This window comes from Dunckerocampus dactyliophorus, chromosome 2, assembly GCF_027744805.1.
Source record: "Dunckerocampus dactyliophorus isolate RoL2022-P2 chromosome 2, RoL_Ddac_1.1, whole genome shotgun sequence".
Classification (NCBI taxonomy): Eukaryota; Metazoa; Chordata; class Actinopteri; order Syngnathiformes; family Syngnathidae; genus Dunckerocampus; species Dunckerocampus dactyliophorus.
Window position 1 is genome coordinate 7,638,427 of NC_072820.1, and position 16,234 is coordinate 7,654,660.

The window sequence follows — 16,234 nt, forward strand, 5'->3', positions numbered from 1 at the left end:
TCCACCACGCATCCATAATTCAGACGCATGTCAGATGCATGTCCCTATGGACAAACTTCAGAATCAGGCAAAAAAAAAATCGTGGGTGCCTCCCACACCCCCCTCTAAATCCGCACCTGATTCTGCACATGTATATCTATTTTTGTTTTAGTTCTGATTATATCTTACTGCGATTGGCTGGCGACCGGTCCAGGGTGTACCCCACCTCTCGCCCAAAGTCAGCTGGGATAGGCTCCAGCATGCCCCCGCGACCCGAATTAGGATAAGCGGCATAGAAAATGGATGGATGTTACCCTGTTCTTATTTGTTGTAAGTTGTTTTTATTCTTGTGAAGCCCCGTGGGCACCATCGGGATGTTGTAAGGAGCTAAAGAAACTTTGATTTGATTTGGTGGAGTATGAAGGCACAATCATAAAAACTCACTGTATAAAAACCTGTGGACCTAATTGTGTCTACACAGCCAGTTAGCCTGCAAGGTCAAATATTACAAAATATTACAGTGTGTGTGTCATCAGCTTGTCATTTAAAATGTAGAAATACTGCATAATAGTTACTGAAACGAGCAGATTGACACTGCAGTAAAGGATGACGCTGAAGAGGGCCATGAATTTGAACACACAGAAGGTTGTTACAAGAGCAGCACGGCCCTCCCTGTAGACAGTGAGAAAAACATCACAATTACTCAAATGTTTCCACTGGGATCTAAAAAAAAGTAGGTGTATGTATTCAGTGGTTTGTGAGTAACCCAACAGGTAGCATAGCAAGCCATAGGATCACCGAAAAGGTCATTCTTTCACCCCCTTTGCATTTTGTCTGTATGTGAATTGAAAGACAGACGTGTGACGTGACAAACAAACGTGATGTGGTCACAAGGTTCATGGCTGGTGAGGCACTGACTCTTTTGTTTATTTTTTTTATGTTAATACAGGTTGCTCATTAAAATTAGAAGAGAATAATTTAGTTAAAAATTGTGTTTTTTTTTGTTTTTGTCTTTATAAAACCAAAAACCATTTGTGGTTTTACCTTTATTTGCATACAAGCTCCAGGTGCCTTTTCTTCTCCAGGAAAAGCTATGTTACTTTGTTTTGTCTGAAAGTCCAATTTGGATTTGTTTTTGAGCTTGGATATAAGTACCTACATATACTCTGCCATCTTGGCAGTCATATTCATTCATTCATTCATTCAGTAGAACATAAAAAATATCTTTATCGCATTTGACATGTTACTAAGTGTGGACTCGATGGGCGGATGTTCGTGTGTTTTAATAAAGTAAAAAACAAACAAACAAACAAAAAAAACACTAGTTTTTCCTCTCTATAGAAGGGCGAATGGCAGCAACAAGCACCTTCCAGCTCAATCACGCCCCTTCACGGTGAGGCAAAGGACTGCAGCACCTCCGCATATGACATTTCTCTGTATTTTATTGTGCGACTATCAAGAGTAATGATGTCACACTTACATTAGAGACATTACACAGACTGTAGAAAGTCATGGTGTAGAATAAATATTTAGCCAACCTTATATTGGACACATGCTCACAGACTGAAACAAGCATGCGCCCTCTGACTCATGCACTCATTATGCTCTGCTTGCGCACTAAGCTGAGAGAGGCTCGTGGCAGCCTCATTTCTGGTTTCTGCCCTGTATTTGATCAGGAACTTGACTTAAGAAAATGTTTTAAACAAATGGAATTATCCAGAAAATGCATTTATAACACAATGGTCAAATGCTTATGTTATGTTCTGCCCCACATGACACATGTCACTGGGTCAAACAAATACAGAGAATATTAGTTATTCCAGCCAACGACTCAGTACAGCTATGTTCTGTAGTGACCTCACAAGCAACGTGGCGTTAAAGCATCATTAAGGGTTATTTTTAAGCATCGGCACCATTTCAAAATGATCGTTTTGGCACCATTATCGAATGATATGTAAACAACACCCAACCTTACTTAAGCCTCTGGACCGCAGTTAAAATTTTGCATTGGGTACAGCCCTGGCAGAAACACCAACAGTCAAAACTGGGGTACTTTGACATATTTGAGCTACCTGATCAGGTTGGTAACGCAGGAGATGTTTGGGATGGAGGAAGTGAAGGGGGAAGCCACAGAAGCCTCCAGCTCAGACAGAGAGATCCCACTGTGAGCTTTCTTCAGGGCCTGAAAGAGAGAAAGAGAAGTCTTCATCAATGAAATAGGATAAACAAAACAATCTGATATTATTTGTTAAAGAGTCAGATCAATGCATGCTAACAATACTCACCCCACAGTCATTAGCACCATCCCCACACATCCCTACAATGTAACTGGAGGATTAAAAAATTTAAATGAAAAACAAATATTATGCTCCACTTTTTTCATCAAAGAACATAAATAAATCTGACTCAATGTTCTGAAGGGCTTGCACCAGCTGAGTCTTCTGGTCTGGTGTCATACGAGCAAACACGGTGGCTCTCATGAGGAACTGCAGCACCCCCATGAGGAGACACAAAGTATAACATCCATTCATTTTCATTTTCATTGTAGGTGCGTTGAACACAAGAACATGATCTATTCAAATGTATCTCAGTACCTTCTGGACAAGGTCTGGAAAGTGTTCAGTGATGACAGCAAAGGCTTGGCCACTCACAGCAAAGTGATAGCGCGACTCTGCCTCGTCCTTCACCTCCTCCCCAGAAAAGCTGACCTCAGCAGTCTGAATGAGGGCCGCAAAATAGACAATCAGCAAAATAGACAGGCCATCACACAAAGACTTCTGTCTTCATATTTGTTTTGCCTTGTTAATTCCTTCAATTTAGTAGTTTTGTCTCCCGCCACGTCCCTGCGCACTGTCGCCTCTCCATTCTTGTGTATGTGATGAAGATGCTCGGGGTAGGATTAAATAAGCTTTGCTTCTTCCTACTCCTTAATGGACATGTGGAATTGTGAATATGTGATGTATTCCATTGTAATGTGCATGCATGTTGAAAATAAATCAAACCATCACCAGCAAACTATTATTTCATGATGAATTGAAAAATTGCGGAAACCTTTTCAATATGTTGCCTTGACTTCAGCTGCATTGTGTTTTGCATAATCATTTTAATTTCTTGTATAAGTCACGGTGCGTGGAGCTGTCGAGTGCTTGACCCCCAGTATGCAGAGGCAGGCAGCAGTATGAAAATAAGTCTTTAATTAAACGAGAAAAAAAACAGAACGCGACAGAGGTGAAAAAGGCTCTGTGACAAACCTACACTAGAAAGGTCAAAGGTAATATAGACAGGGTAGAGTAACGTCTAGGTGACAGCACGGGCGAAGAGCACAAGAACAATGAACCAGCGCCGTAAATGAGACGACGCTGGGCTTCTAAGCACCACTAATTGTGATTGTGGACAGCTGCGCATCATACCACTGCGGTGAAGCGGCTGCAGCATCCCCCCAGCAGGACGTGCACCGCACCAAAATAAGAGCGGAACATGACAGTACAGTATATTGGTAATGTTTGATAGCAAACGCTAACTGGACGTAATACAGTACATGAAGTGTGTGTCTTATGAACGCTACGTAGCTATTTTTTACTACCGTAAATCACGGTGTATAAACCGCACCCGTCTATTAACCGCACCCCCATTTTCAGGCTCACGGCGGGGGGGAAAAAAAAAGTTTAGTTCATAAATGCTTGCCAACTCTTTCATCTCAAATCAACATGCGTAAAGGTACTAAGCAATTTCAAAAAGAAGAATCAATTCATCTGCAATGGAATTCATGAAGCGCATTTGGGAATAGCCGTCTGTGGGTCAGACAGTTGCTTTGACTTTAGCGCCCTCTGCTGTACAGTTGCTGAAAATGCTTGTGTGTGCAATTCCTTTCTAACTTATCTGACTGCTGTGTGTTTCACACAGTGAAACGATCTCTACTGTATATACACGGAAGCTAACCTAAGCTTCCATTAAAACATTGGAGATGATGTAAAATACAATACAACGTTGGAGTTTATCTAAATTCACACTGAAGCAATGCAGCATTATGTGTTATGTACAATATATGGATAACTGATGCGCAGAACGCCGCTCTATCACCGCTCGCGTCACCGCTAAACCAACATTCGCTACCGTTAAATCAAGGCGGTGCACCGCTAGGACAACGCCCGTATTTTCTATTTTTTTTTCCCATTTTGTGCACAGTGACGAGCGTTGTCGAAATTCAGCCCCCTCTTCCTACCGTTCAAGGGACGCTACAGCAAAATTCAGGCGGTGTGACCGGGCTTGTAGTACGAGTGATCTTTCGCTGAAGCGTTGTAGAAGCGTTGTCTGATATTATTTTTCAGTCCGAGTCTGGTCACAGACCTGTCATCGTGTATAAACCGCTCCCCGATTTTTTGCTTCTTACCGGTGGAAAAAAGGTGCGGTTTATACACGGTGATTTACGGTACTCTGGTTATATTCGCAGCTATTGAGGAATTATGTGTAATTATCTTTATTGCCATGTTAAACTGAATTGTGAATTATTGACTGGAATCAACTACTATGATTACCTGTAAACTTTGAAACTGTGAATGTGAAATACTAGTGTAATCATTAGTATTTATTATGGCAGTTTCAAAGTTTACTGTTTCGATTTTATATGCATGTTTTCCTGTTTTACAGGTAGATCATGTTGACTTGTAACTTGCATAGTGAAAAAGTGTGTGCACCCCTGATATACATGTACATAAATATTCATATTCATAAATATAGTACAAATATTACACATTTACATGTTTATGAATATATTTTCTATGTTTATAGTAGGAGATCAACCTTTGGGACTTGGCCATTTTAAAAGTAGCGTGCAGGCTGAAAAAGTGTGAGCGCTCCTGGTCTGCAGGTGCCATCGGAGTGTTTTCCTGCCTCTGCTCGACCCATCTTGTTGCTTCCTTGTATTTTCATATTTAGATTTTCGTCTTTTGACATTGCTACACTTTATATTAGTTTATATTAGCTTATATTAGTAGTGAGAGTTTATCCTCTCACTACTCTGTCAGCTATCACTGTTTGCTCATGGCTTCGTCTCAACTCTTGTTTGTTTGTACTTTGCATTTCCAGTTTTTCCACTCAGGACGTCTGTTTTGTTTCTACCACTTTTGGCATCATAGTTTTGTGTTGTACTTTTGTTTTTGTGTCATAAAATTAATTTTTATTTGAACCTATCGTGACTGCCTCTGCTCCCGGGTTCAACTTTCACACACCAGCAACACTGAAAGGGATTTTCTGTAAAAATAAATAAATAAATAAAAAAAACTTTTTGCAAGGGAAAAGCACAAATGGGTGGGTTTTCCCATGCGCACCAATAATAAAATGCCGGACTGCAAATGCTGAATCGCCAACAGGCGCGGATCCACTGTACTTTTGAAAATATGCATTTTTTGTATTTCCACTTTTTATGAATGATTCTGTGTTTTACCTGATTGTTGTTCAGAACAGGCTTGTCAGAGTAGCGCCATGTGATACTAGCAGCGTTTCGATCGTTTGGAGGCACAGCGTCGGCAATAATAACTTCCTCATGGGCTTGAACCATCCCACAGCCCCGAGCCACTGATATTGCTGTCAACATGTTGTCACCTAACAGCACACAAAGGTCAAGGCAAACAAAAAACAAAAAAATACAGCATTTTGTTAACTTCAGACACACTTAAAACCCTGGTTACCTGTAGCCATCAAAGTACGGATGTTGGCTTGTCGCAAGTCAAGCAACGTGCTTTCAGTATGTTCTTTGATTTTGTTCTGCATGATGATCAAGCCAAGGAAGTTCATGTTGCTTTCTATCTGCTCTCTGTTCAGGCCCAGCAAACACACACACACACACACACACACACACACACACACACACACACGCACACAGATCTCAGTAACAGCCAGAATCTAAAACAGATTAATTAACCAGAGGAGTTTACGTCACAAAAATGGAAGGTTTTTAAGTATTTTTGTGGCATCTTATACTCCTGCTAGTCCTTCTCCTCCATTGTAGATCTCCAAATATATTTATATTGATCAGAATAAATAGCACCATACCAGTGGCCAAAGCCACATGTGTAAATTGAGTGATTTCCTAAGTGTAATGTAAACAAAACAAAAAAAAAGAAATTCGTACCCACTATGGGGAGCTTTTTTCTGGTTCTTACTACAACAGTCACTTTTATTGCAAATGTGGAGCTGAAATCAGAGAAGAACGTCAATGTCAAGCTAGAAGGAGGGTTTGGAGGAGGAGGAGTGAACTGTGTGTCAAAATTAGACATTTTTGTGAGCATATCAATTGTGATTTTTTTGACATTCATGGGTGGTCTCAGAACCCACTGTAATGTTTGAGCACCGTTTTTTTATGTTTCATCTATTTTGTGTGTTTTTTTTTTGCAGGAAGCAGCTGATTGGCATATAGACGTGCAGAGATGCGAGATCTCTCTCGCTCATCCCCTCCCTGCTCCGCTCATGCTGCCTTGTCCGCTGCAGGCTCGTCTTCACTTCACTGTCCTTTTGTTTGTTTGGGCTGGCGCATCAGGACCTTTTCTTTTGGCACGACAGGGTTTTTTTAAATCTCATTTTTAGTTAATTCATTAATAAACTTAATTTTCTCGCTTCTTGTGACTTCATTAAATATGTTATGTTCCCCTGGGTCGCAACAACCACAAACAGCGGAGGTCAACTGCACTTGGTCATTGGCTTAAAAGACAGACCCATGTGTTTGGTGGGTTTGGAGACATGATAAACAATGAAAGACTTCAGGTGCGACTACAACACAAATCATAAAAATACGTAGTATCCTTCCATAATTATTGATTTTAGTTCATGCTTTGTTGACTATTTAATTCTAAAAACCTTAGTAATGCATAGATTACGCTTAATTTCCATCAGTTTCATTTCCTTTACAAATGACAGAGGCTAGTCTTGTTCCAAAAATAGGAAAATGAAGTTTACATGACGAAATAAGTTTTGTGCCATGTTAGTATTGTTCATGACTCATCAAAAATGTACTTGGATAAAAGCACAAATGTGTTGTAGCGTGAAATCTGTTCTTGTCAGTGAAGTTTAATGCAGTGAAAGGTTGTAATTGACCTGTTTTGTGCTGTTCGGTGAAGAAAACAGTCTATCTATAGCCTACATTTAACATTAAGAAAGGTTAACACAATATGGTGCCATCATACATTATATGATAATTTCTTATTGAAGATTGTTGATGATTCAGAACAAGATATTTATGTTTTGGGATGGAAATTATTGAAAAAGTTTGCAATAACTATTATTTGTAGGGATGAATGCATACCGACTGAGGCTTTGGACTTGGCGCCAGGAGAGTTTGGACTCCAGTTGATGATGTGCTAAGGCAAGAACCCTAAAACCCTGCTGGGTGTAACCCTTCAGCGTCACTGTGAAACTCTGGGGGACTGTGGAGACAAGCAAACGCGCAGAAAGTCAGTGGGCCACTTCTGAGCTGAGTATAGTAGCGTTTTCTCTCTATGTCGATTCAACAAATTGAAGATACTAGAAATGCATGGTAGTAGACAACTACTATGTATCTCACTGGACACGTGTCTGACCTGTGTGTGGTTTGCAGAGGTTAGCCACAGTCTCTGGTGCTCCTTTCAGGTAGACATCAAAATGTTTTTGTCCCAGCTGCCTGACCACCACACTCATCCTCTGCAGCATCGAGGAAAATGGGAACTGGTGCACAATGCCAAACTCCCCCCACTAAAAGGAGCATGTCAAAGATTTTCTAAATTAAGCTCTTCTACAAGAGGCATGAAAGTGAAAAACATACTGGTGGATCAATAATGACACAACGTGAAAGGATTACTTGCTGCGGATATCGCACAATCGCAGAAATTTTGGCATTGTAAAGTGCAGCGTGTTCTTCTTTCGGCTCCTCGAGGACCTGAGCGCAACATAATGAGATAATCATAACGTCATAAAGCATGAAGCCAGGTCTTGTGCAACTTTTACATGTTAACATGCAATGTTCCTCACCGAGCCTGTGGCGCTGAACACCCTGAGGTCTAAAGGGTCTCCACAGAGTTTGTCCTCTATGGTGGTCAGTGAGTGGCAGGTAGCCATGCAGGCGACAAAAGAAGTCTTCACAAGACTCTCTGTCGCTACCTCAGTCTCTGGAGGTGAAAAACTGTTGGACAAAGAGCAAGCAACTCAACAGTAATATGCTGTGCCTAGAACAGATCGACATAAAAGTATTCACTCAGTGGTTTTTTCATTGATTAAAATGCATAAAAAGACATTTTCTTGAAATAATTGCACTTTTTTTTTTATCAGGGATTAGGTTAATATACTGTAACATCATCAATAATACACTGTATCAATTTCATAACACACTATTCAGTAAAAAAAAACAACCTCATAAATAAAACAGAATCACTATGGTATGAAGGTTTCAATGCCACGTCTAAAAATCCCCCAATCTCTTTTGCCTATGATTGACGACTAATGAAATACAGTTTATGTGCCAGCAATTGCAGAACACAACCACACACTGTTTGTAGTGAACAATGAAGAACCGATTTCCAGTTGCATATATGAAGGGCTCGATATTACAGTGGAACGTGGTTCGGCGAGGGTGTTTTTCGGTCGAAAATATACACCACAGTTTTGCCTCGGTTTGCGTGCATTCCCCGTTTAGTGTACAATATGGCGTGTCTTGTCACAATACAATGTGTGAGTCCAACTGTGTTAACGATAATGTATTTTTTTATCACAAAGTGTCCTTCCTTGCTAATATCCTATTTGCTAGCTAAACAAAGTGGAAACGGGAAGTTAGCTAAGTTACGTCGCCTGTCTATGATGTCATCATTGGTTGACTCTCAAAAATGTTTCCACAAAACATGTTTTTAAAAAAAATAGTTTTACAATTATAGTTGTACATGCATATTTGCATGAATGATTAATGAAAGGCATAAATGAACATTTAAGGTTACTTTGACCTTGATTGAAGACATTACTGTTCCCAAAGACACAATGTGGCAGCGAGATCAACCACCACCACATTCCCGTTTTCAGTCATGTCAAGAATCACGTCTTCAATGAAGGTAAAGACATTACATTACGAGAAAAATGTCATGTGAATGCAATGTGTTTGGGAAGTGATGGGTGTGTGAGTGGATGCCAGAGCCACTTCACTGACACCATCCATCCATCCATTTTCTATGCCGCTTATCCTAATTAGGGTCGCAGGGGTATGCTGGTGTCTATCCCAGCTGACTTTGGGCGAGAGGTGGGGTACACCCTGGACTGGTCGCCAGCCAATCGCAGGGCACCTATCAACAAACAATCATTCACGCTCACATTCATGGACAATTTAGAGTCGCCAATTAACCTAACATGCATGTTTTTGGAATGTGAGAGGAAACCGAAGTACCTGCAGAAAACCCACGCACGCACGGGGAGAACATGCAAACTCCACACAGAGATGCCCAACTGGGATTTATACAGATGACAAGAATAACTTTTGCCTACATCTGTGAGTATCCTTTCCCCGACTGACATGGCAAAACACACCTTTTGATATGCAACCCAAGTTTCAGACTGCAGCAGCATCGGATACATATCGGATTGATACTAAAGAGGCCTGGGTCACATTTAAAAAAATCTGAATTGTACTGTTCACACTGAGAAACCAGATACATTTAACATCAGAAAAAAAGCAGAATTGACAGTGTGAACGTAGCCTCTGTGATGCAGTACATTATGTTAAACCTACCAGGAAACCGTTAAATGACACCAAACCCAAAAGTTCCAAAACTTACATGCCAACTTCAGCTCTTTGAACACAGCACAGGTTCAAACTGTCCTCAGTGAGAGTACCAGTCTAAATTCAAAATGCAGACTCTTGATAACAAAAACGCTGAATGATATGATTGAATGCAATGAAATGGATTAGGCCCACCTTGTCAAAGCAGACCAGGTTCAGCTGACCAGAGATGTTGATTCTCTGTGGACTGATACAGAAGATGCCAATTTTCTTCATGCGCCGCTGTGCATTCACAAGACCGACGGTCAAGGTCACAGGTAAAATTGGGGGCACAGAGACTGAGATGATGTTCAAACTGTCTATGATGATCCTGTGAGCTGAACTCTAGATGGGATTGGGAATAGACAAAGAAACCAGTGAAAAAAATGGCATCTGAAAGCTAGCTGGTTAGAACGCCAACGAGGAACAAGTTAGACAGAAACACTTAAGTTGAGCATATACGACTGGTAGATGAAATTCCAAGAGTTTGGACTGAATTTCATGGGAGCTACCAATCGCTTCTTGTGCCCTCTTATACACTTAATGTCTGATCACACCCAACAAGACTTCAGCCCTGATTCAAAAGTGAGTTGGACTGAGTTTGAATCAGGGTTAATTCACACAGTGTATGCCCATCATAAGGAATATAGGGTTAGAAGAAAGAGAGTGTGCATAATGTATTCATTTAACTGGTATTCCGTACTGAATATAAAATACAGAAAACAGCACCAACTGCTGGATCTGGCGGTGCACTCACCCTAAATTCTGGTGTATAAGCCGCTACTTTTTTCTTAAACTTTGAACCCTGCGGCTTATACAGCGGTGTGGTTAATCCATGGCTGAATTCTAATCTTGTGACATCTCCTTTACTTCAGAACTACTACTAACTGTTGAAATACTGTGGAAAAGGAAATGGTAGCTCTTTCTTTGGCAGGAGCCAATCACAAGCTAGCAGTGCTGTCACAACAGCTTGTCAACCGAGTGGAAATCGCAGGAGATTCAAGATTCAAGATTCAAGAGAGTTGTCATTATATAAAATAGTATAGCAACATAACAGTCTGACTCGCTGTGTCGTCTTACTGAGAACAACACTAAATTCATCACCAAGCAACTTAACACCCCAAAATTATACCTCAGAAATATACAAACATTTGAAACAATGCGTCGGAGCAGTGCATTCATTGAGGCGCTGCAATGACGTCAGCTTTCCTCTGAGCTCCGGGCTCATCTCTCTTCCTCTGGTGGACAGAGGCAGAATTGCAGCGCCATCCATCTACTGTATGTTGCTTGTCCTCCAATGAAGTGCTCTTCTGGGAGTAATGCATTTTGGGTAGATGTTAAAATAGCTGCTGTTTCTTATTTTAAACTCTATTGTTACTTGTTTGTTACTTGTTGTTACTTGTTTGTATATATATATATATATATATATATATATATATATATATATATACAGTATATATATACTGTATATAAAAAAGAGACAAGGACAACAGCAGCAACAACAACAATTGTGACAACAAGATCAGAACAACAGAAACATACAGAACGACGTCAGCAAATAAATGTTTGTGACAACTATAAAGACGAACAAGGACATAAGGACAAAGGACAAAACAATATCAACAACCACAATGACAATGCTGTCAATGACAATCACACATAATAACAGTCATGAAATGATGAACAAATGTTTGTATATTTCTTAGGTACACCTTTTGAGTGTTAAGTTGCTGTGTGATGAGTTCAACGTTGTTTGTAAGATGACACTATGAGTCAGACTGTTATTGAGTAATATTATTGAGGAATGACCTCCTGCAATTTCCAATGGGTTGATAAGCTCGTTGTGAGTTTTTTCATGACTGGCTCCTGTCAAATAAAGAGCTGCCTGGTCCTAACGGACTCATGTGCACCACAATATGTCATTTTATGATGTGGATACATGCGGCTTATGCACCGGTGTGGCTTATACACTGCAAACAGCACTGTACGCATGAAAATTGATACCTGGTACATGACACCCACAACGATGACGTAGATGACCCCAATCACTCCAAAAGCCACCATACACATCATGTAATGCATAGCATCACGGTGCAGTTTGAAGTCGATGGGTTCAGGGTAGAGGATGGAGCGCACAAGCTGGCCCTTGACTGTACTAAAACCTGTAGGGCCATGCAAGATATATTAATGAGCTTCTTTTAGAAACGTCACCTTAGCACAGGGGGGCCACATACTGAAAAATGAAAGGATGCAAGGGCCACTTTGTCGCATGTAGATATGCTAACAAGTTATATATATTTAAAGAAAAAACTGCATGTCAGATTTGTGATATTGGTGAAAAAGCCTATTACTAGTATGAACCTAGCTCTTTTTTCACCATTTTTGCTGTTGCTGTTTTTTCAAATTTTCCAAATATTTTCCAAATAAATTCTTCTTTAATAATCTCCATCAATTTTCTTTATGTAATATTATGACTTTATTCCTGTAATATTTTGCCATTATTTCTTATTAAATTTTTCCCAGACCTAATATTCCAAAAATTACAACTTTATTTTGTTTTGTTTGTTTCTCGTAATATTACCATTTCAACTCTTTTACTAAAACATTATTTTACCTCAATATTATGAGTTTATTCTTGTAAAATTATGACTTATTTCTCGTTAGATTACAACTTTTTTCTCTTAGTAGTTTTACTTGATTCTCATAAAAATACAGCTGTTTTTTTTCATTTCTGCCATTGTTTTTTTGTAACTACTCTAACTTTCTTCTTGTAAATTTTCTTCTTGTATCTATGACTTTATTCCCCATGTTTTGACTTTATTCTCTTAACATTATAACTTTTCCTGCAACCTTATTTTCTAAAAAATGCCAACTTTATTTGTTGTTTTGTTTTTTTCTCATGATATTACAACTTCAAGAAACAACTTGTTTTCTATATTTCACCTATTATTATTATTTTTTCCTGATAAAATGACATAATTCTCTTAAAATTAGGACTTTTAATTGTTAGATTACAGCTCTTTTCTCTCAATATTTTGACTATATTCTTGTGAAATTACTGCTGATTTTTTTAAGCTTACTTTTTAAAAAAATTTTAGTTTAATTTCTATTTTTAGAATGTGCTGAGGGACAATAAAAAAAACAGCCGCGGGCCGCAAATGGCACTCTGGACACCCCTACGTTGGTGGTTGAACTGTTTGATACTACGTCAGCACAAAGGTCAATCCTCACCTGTTCTGACCACGACCACCTTCACCTGCTTAGCAGCAGGACACTGAATAACATGTGAGCCACAGAAGAGGGTGTGTAGCTTGTGTTCCTCTGCATTATAGATTCTGTCTGCCACCTCACCTGAACTTGGCACACTGGTTTTAGTAACTGGAACACCCTCCCCTGAAAATCCAAACACAGCATCATCAAAGGGGCAATGCAGTCACCAACAGTTAGACGTTCTAATTTAAAATACATTTTATGAATTCCAACCACTGTTAATGTATCACATTTACTTTTGTGACCTGTTCAAAACAAAGTATACAGGCAAAATGTTGGACACACTTTCTCATGCTATTAAATTAGAAGTACTGTCTGTGCATCTGCATGGACGTATGTCCAAATGCTATTGAGAGAATGTACATTGTATACAATGTATGCAGGTATGAATGTAAGTATGTCTATACTGTTTGTACAGTGGTACACTGATTTCTTGTTCTTTTGCATGTTTGTCATCGTTAAATGTTTCAGATCATCAAACGAATTTAAATATTCAATGACAACACAACTGAACACAAAATGCAGTTTTTAAATTAAACTTTCTATTATAAAGGGAGAAAATCCCCTAAACCTAATAACTGGTTGGCCACCCTTAGCAACAACAACAACTAAGTTATCGCAAGCGTTTGTGATAACTTGCAATGAGTCTCTTACAGCGCTGTGGAGGAATTTTGGACCACTCGTCTTTGCAGAATTGTTGTCATTCAGCCACATTGGAGGGTTTTCCAGCATGAAGTGCCTTTTTAAGGTCATGACACAGCATCTCAATATGATTCAGGTCAGGACTTTGACTAGGCCACTCCAAAGTCTTCATTTTGTTTTACTTTAGACATTCAGAGGTGGACTTGCTGGTGTGTTTTGGATCATTGTCCTGCTGCAGAACCCAAGTTGGTTTCAGCTTGAGGCCACAAACAGATGGCCGGATATTCTCTTTAAGGATTTTTTGGTAGACAGCAGAATTCATGGTTCAATTTATCACAGCAAGTCTTCCAGGTCCTGAAGCAACAAAATAACCCCAGACCATCACACTACCACCACCGCATTTTACTGTTGGTATGATGTTCTTTTTCTGAAATGCCGCGTTACTTTTACACCAGATGTAATGGGACACACACCTTCCAAAAAGTTCAACTTTTGTCTTGCCAGACCACAAAGTATTTTCCCAAAGGTTTGGGGATCATTGAGATGTTGTCTGGCAAAATTGAGACAAGCCTTCGTGTTCTCTTTGGTCAGTGGAACTCTGCCAGGCAGGCCATTTTTGCCCAGTGTCTTTCTTATGGTGGAGTCATGAACACTGACGTTAACTGAAGCAAGTGAGGCCTGCAGTTTTTTGGATGTTGTTGTGGGGTCTTTTGTGACCTCTTGGATGAGTCATCGCTGCGCTCTTGGGGTATTTTTTGTTGGCCGGCCACTTCTGGGAAGGCTGAGAAGGTTCACCACTGTTCCATGTGTTCGCCATTTGTGGATAATGGCTCTCACTGTGGTTTGCTGGAGTCCCAAAGCTTTAGAAATGGCTTTATAACCTTTACAGGCTGATCGATCTCAATTAATCTCAGTTATGTTTTAACAGAGGGGCAATCACTTTTTCACACAGGCACCGGTAGGTCTGGATTTTTGTCTCCCTTAATAATAAAAGGTTTCATTTAAAAACTGCGTTTTGTGTTCAGTTGTGTTGTGTGACTAATATTTAAATTTGTTTGATGATCTGAAACATTAAGTGTGACAAATATGCAAAAAAAAAAAAAAAAAAAAAATCAGGAAGTGGGCAAACACTTTTTCCACACCACTGTATACTTGTATAAATGTATGTAGGTAAGTTTTTTTTTTTCTTGTATCGATATAAACACTATACCTGTCAACATGCTCTCATCGACAGTGCACATGCCACAGATAAGCACGGCGTCACAGGGCATGATCATCCCGTTTGCTGGAATAGTGATGACATCACCTGGCACGAGCTCTGTTGACATGACCTGTTCAATACCTTAGATCAAGTTTAAAAAGAGAGCAGGATAACTACACCATTCCACAAGTAATGTTGCAATGATGCAGAGCCGGCCCTGGGCATGTGCAGACTCAGCAAATTATCGGGGCGCAAATTATCGTCCATAGGGAAAAACCACAAAAGTGGATTGTGTTTGATTAAAAAAAAAAAACAATTTTACCTGTGCTACAATTGCTTAAAAAATATAAAATATATAATCCTTCATCTTGACAATCAAATAATTTCAGCAGAGCAAAATAATTATTTTATATTGCATTTGACACTTGCTGCTCTCTTGCTGCTGCTCTCAATTTTTTTTTTTGGGGGGGGGGGTTCCTCTTACAGCAGTGACAAGCACCTTCCAGCTCATGCACGCCTCCACCCCTTCAAGATGAGGCGAGTACTTCAAAAGCCTCCAGTATGACACTTCTGTGTATTTTATTGTCCGATTAGCAAGAATAATGATGTCAGACTCCCATCAAAGACATGCTGACAGAATTGGCAACAGAAATTGGCACACGCTATGATCCAACTCAGTGCACTCACTGAGTGCACTCAGACGGTAGACAGGGCTTACGCACTAAGCCGAGGAGAGACACTCATCTTAGGTTTCTGCAGTGTAATTGATCAGGAAATGTGCCAATTCAATCATTCATTACTTAAGGAAATGATAAAAACGATTGGAATTATACAGAAAATACATTCATAATGAAATTCAATGGACAAATATGAATAGTTATTTTATGTTATCATTATTCATTTGTATTCATTTTTCATCATAACCTCCTCTGACTGAAAAAGGCAAAAAGGAATAATAACATAATTTTTTACAACATTTTTTTCAGTAAAAATCACTGAATTTGCACATTCCCTAATAAAATACGTGGCAGAAAGCAGAGATCAGGCTGCAGTGAATGTATAAAAGCTGATTAGGAAAATGATGTGCCAACTAAAATTTAGCCCAGGGAAGCAAAACGTTCAGAGCCAGCGCTGCATGGATGTTATGATAACATGCCTTTGTTCCCTCTCCACAGTGAAACTTGCACCATAGAGTGCGACACCACCATGTCACGTAGTCGCTTGTAATTCTGGAATATGGCAGAAAGGAAAGACAAAAAAAAGAGTAATGTAATAGAATAGTCTTGTATTCACTAATACTTGCTTTAATATATTTTGGTTGTTTTGTTTATGTGCGTATTATGATTATTACAATTCTTCTTCTCATTATTATTATT

The 16,234-nt window shown here is 39.5% G+C and overlaps 1 protein-coding gene across 2 annotated transcripts in view; it reads right to left on the reverse strand.

Annotated features, from left to right (window-relative positions):
- Positions 1-16,234, reverse strand: part of LOC129177625 (polyamine-transporting ATPase 13A3-like) — a 35,647-nt gene that overhangs the window by 12,332 nt on the left and 7,081 nt on the right. For both annotated transcript variants that reach the window (XM_054768951.1, XM_054768952.1), the window contains 17 exons: positions 16,015-16,087; positions 14,868-14,999; positions 12,977-13,138; positions 11,750-11,907; positions 9,902-10,090; positions 9,762-9,823; positions 7,978-8,128; positions 7,808-7,885; positions 7,551-7,701; positions 7,277-7,397; positions 5,667-5,791; positions 5,423-5,580; positions 2,574-2,696; positions 2,386-2,465; positions 2,265-2,307; positions 2,052-2,161; positions 555-651 (listed from right to left, as the gene is read on the reverse strand). In XM_054768951.1, coding sequence (XP_054624926.1) covers positions 555-651; positions 2,052-2,161; positions 2,265-2,307; positions 2,386-2,465; positions 2,574-2,696; positions 5,423-5,580; positions 5,667-5,791; positions 7,277-7,397; positions 7,551-7,701; positions 7,808-7,885; positions 7,978-8,128; positions 9,762-9,823; positions 9,902-10,090; positions 11,750-11,907; positions 12,977-13,138; positions 14,868-14,999; positions 16,015-16,087 — 2,013 coding nt within the window. The remainder of the gene's footprint in view (positions 1-554; positions 652-2,051; positions 2,162-2,264; positions 2,308-2,385; positions 2,466-2,573; positions 2,697-5,422; positions 5,581-5,666; positions 5,792-7,276; positions 7,398-7,550; positions 7,702-7,807; positions 7,886-7,977; positions 8,129-9,761; positions 9,824-9,901; positions 10,091-11,749; positions 11,908-12,976; positions 13,139-14,867; positions 15,000-16,014; positions 16,088-16,234) is intronic.